This window comes from Belonocnema kinseyi, chromosome 10 (genome assembly GCF_010883055.1).
Source record: "Belonocnema kinseyi isolate 2016_QV_RU_SX_M_011 chromosome 10, B_treatae_v1, whole genome shotgun sequence".
Classification (NCBI taxonomy): domain Eukaryota; kingdom Metazoa; phylum Arthropoda; class Insecta; order Hymenoptera; family Cynipidae; genus Belonocnema; species Belonocnema kinseyi.
In genome coordinates this window covers 71,562,728-71,572,635 of record NC_046666.1, presented here as the reverse complement: position 1 = coordinate 71,572,635, position 9,908 = coordinate 71,562,728, and the positions used below count along the sequence as shown (strand labels likewise).

The 9,908-nt window shown below is 32.0% G+C and overlaps 1 protein-coding gene across 4 annotated transcripts in view; it reads left to right on the top strand.

The window, feature by feature from the left end:
• The window catches only part of LOC117181468 (zinc finger SWIM domain-containing protein 8), a 377,164-nt gene that overhangs the window by 8,079 nt on the left and 359,177 nt on the right, over positions 1-9,908 (top strand). For all 4 annotated transcript variants that reach the window (XM_033374148.1, XM_033374147.1, XM_033374146.1 and 1 more), the window contains exon 2: positions 1,745-2,175. In XM_033374148.1, coding sequence (XP_033230039.1) covers positions 2,151-2,175 — 25 coding nt within the window. In that variant the 5' untranslated portion in view covers positions 1,745-2,150. The remainder of the gene's footprint in view (positions 1-1,744; positions 2,176-9,908) is intronic.

Below are 9,908 nucleotides of genomic sequence, written 5' to 3'. Positions count from 1 at the left end.
GAATCGGAATGGGATTCCGATGAAAATGATAAACGTATCATCATACCTAATCCAGATTACTCTGGCTCTGATGGAGATGATTCATCAGATGACGAGAATTCGAACTTTTTATTCTTGATGATTTTTCCGAAAAGCGAATCGTTTAGTGTAAAAAAATTCATGAATGTTTTCACAAAAATTTTGCCATTAAGACGCCATTTTGAAAATACTAAAACGAAAAATCGATCTTTGAACCATGGATTCTCAAAGCTTAGACATTTATTCCACCGGTTAGTGAGATTCCAGGTTGATTACAGACTCGAAAAGCTTTGGAAAATGGTTCGCAAAAAAAAATAGGCACGAAAAATCACGTTTTTTTTTTTGTTTAAACTGCATTTTGGGATAATAAATCAATTTTTTGAGGAATTTCATTGGCACCGTCGGAAAGAGGAGATCTTAAGCAATAAAAATATATGTGTCTCAATTTTTTCTAGTGTCGAATAGTCTTAGTTATTGGCCGTTGAAAAGCAGTGTACCGGTAGTGGTGTTTTGGCCGTTTAAGGGTTAAAGAACATCGTTTCTATCCGATTTTTGATGTCAAAATAGAATTAAAATTTTTTTTCACAAACAAATTGTATATTTTTAATCATGCTATAATCTAAAATAATCTTGACCAAACAAAGTCAAAACACTTTATTCAACTGAAATCTCAGACAAATGATATCATCTTTTAAATTGAAATATTTGATTAAAATCAAAACTAAAACAAGCACAGTTTGAAATTATCGTATTTGAAGTGTAATACTGCTCTATATGAAACTTAACGTGCGTGAATAAGGAAACTCTCAATACATGTGAATTAGGACGAAAAAATATTTTTTTCTTTAATTTTATTAAGCTCCAAAAGTTGTAATTTGATACCCGGATCCACAATAAAGCTCAAAATAATGAATAATAGCGAATTTTTCTTAACACGATAAGAAATAAATCTTTTAATAGGTGAAAAGGGTTCTAAAGTTTAGTATTTACAACTATAATTTATCCTCCTAATACTATGCAGCGATACAAAAATCCCTATACCTCCTAAATGATGTAAAGGGTTCTAAAAGTCTTATTGGAAGATATTCTATGAGAATAATATTTGCCACTTGGATAAGTATCACCGATTGGGAGGGGATGGGACGTTTTCTTTCTGTCTGGATTATTATTTTCATTAAAATAGTTTAAAATAACCAAAACAGTAAGTTTATCCATTAAAAAGATTCCCCCCCCCCCACTATCTGTTAATATTTGTAAAATTGACTAATATTTTTTCCATAAATTACCAGTATAATAAAAATTGGTGAAAGTTTCAATCCCATTCGAGAAATTTGATTTTTTGTGAGAACACTTGCAAAATATTGCTCCTTTATGCAAGTTTCAGTCGATATTATTCCCAAAAGTAACATCTACTGATTGTATATTTAAAGTGCCATGATTTCTAAATATTTTTTAATTTTAATTAACTTTGTGTACAAAAATGGCCTCAAATGGTCAAAAATCATTATTTTATTCCATGTATTTGAATTTAATCACAATTTGCGTTCAGCTCTAATGTGCGTTACAATTTGGTCAGGTTTTTTTTCTAACAGTGCTCGATTGTATCTACGGATTTTGTTATAAAAGCGAAATTTATGTCCAGTATTCCATTGCTAATGTTATATATTGTTACGTATCATTAAACAAAATAATCGGTTACTTAATTGATTTTTTTGGTGCTTTTCAGGATAGGTCCTCTACGTGAAAGGGAAGGGTTCGCGGCGGTGGATGAGGAGGAGGTGGGGAATTGATTGTGTGCCCGGAGTAAGTAGCACGGGTCGTGTCGTGCGTACTGGTTCGTACGACGATTAAAGCTGGCGGGCAACCTGGCTCGGTCCCCCGGGGTGGTGGGTAGGGGCGGTGGGAGTCGGGGTGGTTCGGGCAGGGCCACATCCGTCGCGGCAAATTCCGCTGCTGGAGCCGAGGATGGCGCCCAAGGTGCCGCGGGGGCACTTCTCGATTGGGAAGAGACTGATCGATTCTCCTTCGAGGATTCCGATCGCTTCGAGGAAGACTCTCTATGTAGCTGGAGCAGCGAACCTGAGTCGATTTGCAACAACTGGCGAGGATGGCGACGACCACCTGCGGCATTTATGACCTCCAAGAAGACTGCAGAAGGTTAGTTATCTTCTTAACACTTCATTTTTTTACATTTTTTTTAATTATGAGAGAACTAAGGAAGTATGGAGTAGAATGTCTGCAGGTCAGGGAAAATATCGACAGATTGAAATCTATGAAAAGTTTGACGATCGATAGAATGATGTAGGAAGAACTTGGGAAATTAAAGAAGACATTTTTTATTGAATCTTCATGTGAATCAATAATTAAAGTCACCCTGTATTTCCAGGGCAGTTCCAGCAGGGATTTTAGGGATAGCGTTGCAGGAATCAAATTTTATTAACGCTATCCATCAGTATTATTGCGGAATTTTGATGGAGGACAGGATGCGAGAATGGGTGTTAGATTTAGCAGGGGTTGGTACAAAGGACCTAGAGTCTGGGGTACTTAGGGGTCCCATGGGCACAGGGGTCCCCGTTTCTCTATACATATAAAATTGTATACTTTTTTATAGCGTTACGTAACATCATTTTGAAAACCGTCTAGATTTTCAATCCTTGCATTCGTGACGAAAGAAACGAAGTCACGTTTTCTCTATTATAATCTGCATTGAAGTTCTTAAAATCTCCATGATAGTTGAAAACATAAATTTGGCATATTACCTCGTTTATTATATAAACTAGTATGAAATGTACATGCGCAAAGCGCGCTCACGGTCCTGACTTTTTATTTCCTAACATTAAAATTATAAAAAATTTTGAAATCCATTATGATACAAAGTTTCAAATGTTAAGTTTAAAAAATTTTTGAAACAATAATTCATAATTATAAATACAAAGTGCTTGACATTAAAAAATATATACATTGAATGATTTTGAATTTACAACTCAAATTGAAAAAGTTTTCATTAAAAGTTTCAAAGTTGAAAAATTACTGACTGCAATTTAAAAAATTCGAAAATTTAATCAGAAAGTTATTAAAATTGTATTATTTCTATTTAAAAACGTTAAAAATTCAACATTTTTTTTTTAAATTCAGGAATCTCGAAATTTATTCATTTTAGATTAAATTTCCGAAAATAGAAAAATTTCAAAGTATTCAAAATTAAATAATTTCAAATTAGAATTTAGAACAGTGGTTTATTTTAAGTTCAAAGGGATTGATATTGTATTATTTCTAATTTAAAGCGTTTAAATTTGGAAACTACGTGTTTCAAATATTTTTCAAATCGAAGCGAGTAAAATTTGAAGATCTTAAATTGGAAACTAAATTATACGGTGTGATGTTGAAAATTAAATGCATTCGAATTTCATTTTAAACTGGACAAATTGTATTTACCAAGAATTGTGATAGTACAACTTGTTTATATTAAAAACCATTAAAATTTAAATTATTGTAAGTAAATTTAAATAATTAAAAAATAAAAAATTTTCAACTTGTTCGCTATGTATTTTTAAATATTATTCAGTCTTGAAACCTTCTATTTAAATATTTTTCAATTTTAAATTATTCATTTTTTTCTAATCTTCAACTGAACATTGGAAAAATTTAAGTTATTACATTGAAAATTAAAAAAATACAAAAAAAAAATCAAATAAAAGTCGGATACAAAATCATTGAACTGATTTTCTTAATTTTCCATTGTCTTGAATTTATTCTGGAGGCGCTGAATTCAAAAATGTTTAATTGCAAATTCTTCACACTCAAAAATTGTGCAACTATCAAGTATTTTATTTCATATTCTACGATTGCGAAAAATTAAATGAAACAGAGAATTTTGTACATCTAAAATTGAAACAAAGAATTGTAGAATATTATTAGATCTGAAATTTTTTGATTAAATCTAAAACTGATTATAATTAAAACCAAACATTTTAGAATGTCAAAAACTAAAATTATTAATTAAAAAACTAGCAAGGCCTTTAATATGAAATTTTGGCCAATTTTATAGTAAAAAAACATTGAACAATATTAGAAGTCAAACTCTCAATATAATTAAAAAATAAATTTGAAGAAAGAAGCACTTTTTACATTAATACTAAAAATTATAAATCGTTAAAGAAGATAGTATCTCTTCAAAATGTGCTGAATACTTATTTTTACGAGTAAACAATAAAATTTAGATTTTTTAACCTGAAGGTGCTTTTCTTTTAGTAAATCAATGGTAAAAAGAACCATTAATTTAAAAAAAGTCAAATTTATTTTTACCTCTCATTTTGGGCCCTCCATTTTTTACCTCCTTATTTTTGAAGCAAAAAAACTTTAATTTTAAGGTCTGAAAAATTAAACTGTTTTAGAATTGCGAATTTAAAGATGTCATTTTCAGATTGAAATTATATACATTTTAAAAATGATAATTGTATATTATTAATCAGTGTCAAGCAGTATCACAATTTTTTAAATACAATAATTTTAATCTAAAGTACAAAATAAATAACATAAAAATCAACGATAAAATATTTCCATACAAAGGGGGTAATTTCATGTTGCTTAAGTTCCCAAGGCATTGAGAGACCAGAAAAACTTGCAAGACTAAAAACTCGCGAAAAGCGAGCAGAAACATGGGAGCTTCAATGTGGACAGAATGAATGAATGTTTAGATTATTATTATATATAATGTCAGATTTAAGAGCAGAGCTTCACAGGAATTGCTAGCTTCTTACTGGAAATATATTTTTTTAAACGACTTTACCCAAAAATTGTTAAATAATGTTATACTTTTGAAAATAAATTAATAAATATATAAAATGATATGTCTAGGTTGCGGACGTAGCACAATCATGTTATACGCAAATTACGTTCTTGTCCAGTGCCCGTAGGTACACATTACTTCTTGCGATAATAGTTTGCTACATGGGTGCACTCAGGAGACTCAGAACGCACACACAAGGCGAGGCCAATTTACTCGACGCAGTGAACAAGACAACATAAGTGCAACTGTAACTCGTCTACATTGGGATAAGATCGAATTTTCCTACGCGCAAAAAGTAATTTCCTTCCTCGTTATATTTGAGCATCTAATCAGAATGGCAGATCATTTCCATTCATTTATAAAAATCTTTCTGCTGATTACGGAGAAAATATCTGTTACTTCTACAGAGCAGACAGCTTAAGTATGCAGTGAATGTCGATTCAGATAGAGTCGCGGATGGATGACCGTTTGCGATGTACGACAAGGTTGTGTATTGGCTGCGTTTCACTAAAATGGCGAGCCGTTTGATGCGCTTTTTGAAAGGCTTGGCGTCGGGGAGGATTGTTTACGCTCGATGATCTAAATTCTAGATCATTGGATGGCTACTTTCAAATTCAACAGTCAGAAAAGCGGCTGAACTCGGGAAGGTGGTTTTCTGCAGTTTTCCTATTCCCCGGCCTAACGTCCGGGCAAAAATGAATGTTTCTAATAAAGTCGGATGCAGACGTGGGTTATCGCTGGATGCGATTAACTTGACGTAATGATTTTAAGCCCATCCTGGTTGATACATTTTTTACAGTTTCGTACCCAATTAAATGGAGTCGTCCGGCGCCTTACATGCTTATGATAAGGACTTAAATGATACTTTAGCAGTGAATAGAAACCCGTTATAGGCCCCTGTTTCACCAGGGTTTTAGTAATAAAGGCACAGTACAATAGGCTAATAATAATTCTTCTTAGTTGTTTGTGCAGTTAAAAAGATTTTAATTGCACAAGTTTTTCTGTCGATTATTACTTTTCCTGGAGTTTACTGTAAATTGCATAGGGCTTCTTGTAAATAATAAATAATACCTCATATAAATAGGTCGATTCACAAAGTTTAGAATTTTCAGTCTACGTTAGTTAGAAAAAGTTTCGTGAAAATGGATAAAAAATCTGGCTTCATGGGATGTTTATCTATAGTTTTTAGGTTTCAAATTTGCGAACCCCGAAATCGCAGCGCACAGTGCGGCGAATTAAGAAATTGGTGTTAAAAAAGTTTGAGAGGCTACATTCCTTTGCGGTTTTCATAATATTATTTATAACAATCAAAAATGTAATCTTCCATCGTTAAAATGCAATAGGACATTGATTTTATATGATGCCACAAGAAGATCAAGATGAAAATGCTTCCAAGCTTCAAATTATAAGAAAAGTCAATTTTGTTCATCAGTTTGTTTATAACAATTAAGGGAGCGAAGGAACTAGATCCACGATGTTAAAACCAGTTTAGGGAATGTAAATTCACTATTTATATACCTGGTTGAGAAAATATTAATGAACGAGGCGCAGCAGGTAGCAAAACCATAAAAAATAATTGTTTTGTGGTATTTTTAAACTTAAATAACAATGTTTAAAAACTTTATTTTCAAAAATCAGTTCGACCAAGTTCTTTAAAATTTAATGAGCTTTAATTAAAAGATAGTGGTTCGTAATTTGAGAATACTTTAAAGTACAAATTGTAATTTCAAATTGCAAGCGCCATTTGTAAAGTAAAATTACAATGCGTGTATTGTTTAACTAAACTTGATATACATTCAAAAAAATGTTTGCTTGAAGCAAACAAATTCTTTCTTTGCTAAAGGGTTAAACAAATATTTTATTGCACTAAACAAATATGTGTTGACTTAAAATAGAATTTATTCAATTCAAACACACCATTGTTTAACTTAACCAATTTTATCTCAATCAAACACATTTTATGTTGGATGTAGGATCAAACAAACCTTTTTCTGAGTTTACTTAACTTTTAGATTCTCATCATTTATGACGGAGAAAGTATTAGAATTGTCCAAAATATGACAACATAGTTTTTCAACGGATCTACACATTTTGAGACCTTTTGAAGTCTAAAGTCAAATTTTGGAAGTGGCGTTAGTCTGTCTGTCCAATAACTCTTTAAAAAAATGAACGGAGCAAATCGAGCTTTAACACACTTTTTTCCGGCCCTAAAAGGAAGAGGGAGTTCGTTAACCAGCATTCCTTGATCAATGTTTATGGTTTTATGCATAGAAAATGTTATTCAAAAATCAAATATTCTGTTTTACGCCTAACGACAACAGATATGTGAAACAAGTTTAAGAGAAGAATTTAAGTTCTTCAAAATATGTACAATTTTTGTTTGAACCACTTTGAGATAGGTTTCGCAGAAGAATGGTAGCTTTTTAAAAGACGTATAATTGTTCTCTCAACCAAATTTTGATAAGTTTGACGAGACTTAATAGTTTACTTTTATTATTCGAAAAACTATGAAAAAAAAGTCAAAAATTTAAACTTTGATTCAAGCGACACGAAATATGTGGAAACGTTTTTGGAGGAATTTCAGCTTTTAAAAATTTCAACGTTTCTTTGAACCATTTTTTTGACAGAACTCCTCAGTTTTAATTTATTTATGGAAATTGATATGCAGAAATAAAAAATTCCAATATTACGCTAAAAGACGCAAGATATGTAAAACAATGTAAAAGTAAACTTGTAGGATATTTTGTTTTATCTAGAAAATATAATATAAAAAGAAAAATTATTTTTTTTAGCATAACAATGCAAAATAGGAAAGAATGTCTTAAGCAAATATTAGCTTTTTATTGCAAGGTATATCAGAAAATGAATATAAATTAAAAAATGTCTGTCAATAATCGAGCGTGTACCACGAGTGTTACGATGAGAATGTCCGTACAGAGCTTTAAGCAATTTAATCTTTAACTATACATAATTATGTGGAAAATTCAGAATATAAAGTCGCATATAAATATTGAGATGTAAAAGATGTTTTTTATAAAGATTCATTCAATCATTCCAAATGCAAAAAATAAATATCAGGGCGCAAACCGCGCGTACAGCCAGCCATATGAGAATGTACCCGCGCAGCATGCAGATTTTTTATTTCTGCATGGTCGAACGTTGAGATCAGAGATTTTCGAGGGATTCTGGATTAAAATAACATTTTTTGTTCTATTTATTAAAAACTCTTTAAGCTCACATTCCTTCCCAAATCCCCCATTACCCCAATTCTTATAATAAGCCTCCAAGCAATGTCTGACGTACTCAATCCTGTGATGTTTTCAATTTCTAAAATCTGCTACTATCTGCAGTCAGCTTTCATTAGGAGCGCTCGCACTCAGCTGAATATTTGGTCAGAGATGTGGAATAACAGAAAACGACAACTTCTGAGCACAGCCGCGTTTAACGGTAGTTAAACGCAGTGAAAAACACGACTAAGCTATACTCACGAACGGTCACCCATCCGATAGCTAACCGCGGCCGTTTGAACTTAACCACCTAGCTACTGTCTTCGGTTCAGATTTTTGATCCATTTCGTAAAACTTTTTCCATCTTGGATACCGGTATGGCGGTTGTTCATATAGTTGACTTTCTAGGAATGACTCAAATGAGTCATATATAAATACTAATGTACTAGTCCTAATATGTAAATTTCAAATTGATATTTTTTTCATAACAAGGATAATATCAGGTCACTATCTCAACAAGCCTTACGTGTTAGTCTTGTCCCTTTTTTTCAGTGAAGGAAGGCACGAGCATTTGATATTTTTGCAATTTTTTCCGTCCACCTAAAGCTTTTATGATCTTCCTCGTTAAGCCATTAAGGCTGCATACGCATTAGTACTAATCTTCTGACGCAGACCTAACGGTTTCAGCTGTAAAGCTTCTTTCGTTTTTTCATTTCGTTTTTATTTTCACGTTTTTGCCTACGAGTTTAGTACGAGTGGAGGTTCTATTTATTAACACGTGGATCGCCAGCAGGAAACCATTTGGCGGAAATTGCTGTGCTCTCGACGCTCGATACTGTTCGCATTTCACTGTGTGGTTCCAAGCAATACTAACTACATACATCCTGGTTTAGTCATTCTCTTTCGAACGGTGAAATGATTCATCTTTATGGGTATAATTTGCATCAAGTTAATGTTAGTGCATTCTAAGGAAGATTTGCAAACCGAAGAGAATATTTATTTCACTGCCCGGTAAATTTGAATGAGTAAAATTTCTGTAAAAGTAGTCATATATATTTGAACACTCACGTAAATTTCTTCGCGCAATTTTTATGATTTATTATTGCTTTAACTATAATGGATATATATTTAACAAAAGGTTCAATCTATAACAAATTGATCTATTTTAGAAAGCATTTACTATCATGATTAAATCACGTTTGAGATCATGTTAACGGTTTAATTAATTTAGAGGCAAAAGGGGATCGATGTTCATCGCGTTAACCCTTAAACGGCCAAAACGCCACTACCGGTACACCGCTTTTCAACGGCCAATAACTAAGACTATTCGACACTAGAAAAAATTGAGACACATATATTTTTATTGCTTAAGATCTCCTCTTTCCGACGGTGCCAAAAAAATTCTTCAAAAAATTTTCTTATTATCCCAAAATACAGTTTAAACAAAAAAAAAACGTGATTTTTCGTGCCTATTTTTTTTTGTGAACCATTTTCCAAAGCTTTTCGTGTCAGTAATTAACCTGGAATCTCACTAACGGGTGGAATAAATGTCTAAACTTTGAGAATCCATGGTTCAAAGATCGATTTTTCGTTTTAGTATTTTCAAAATGGCGTCTTAATGACAAAATTTTTGTGAAAATATTCATGAATTTTTTTACAATAAACGATGCGCTTTTCGGAAAAATCATCAAGAATAAAAAGTTCTTGTAATCAGCCAAGGAATACGCCTGAATTTTTTTGAAGTGTTTTGAGCAAAATTTTGGATTTTGCAAATGAACAATTTTTGCAAAATTCAAAATTTTGCTCAAAACGCTCCGGAAAATTTCAGGCGTATTTCTCGGCTGATTACAAGAACTTTTTATTCTTGACAAATT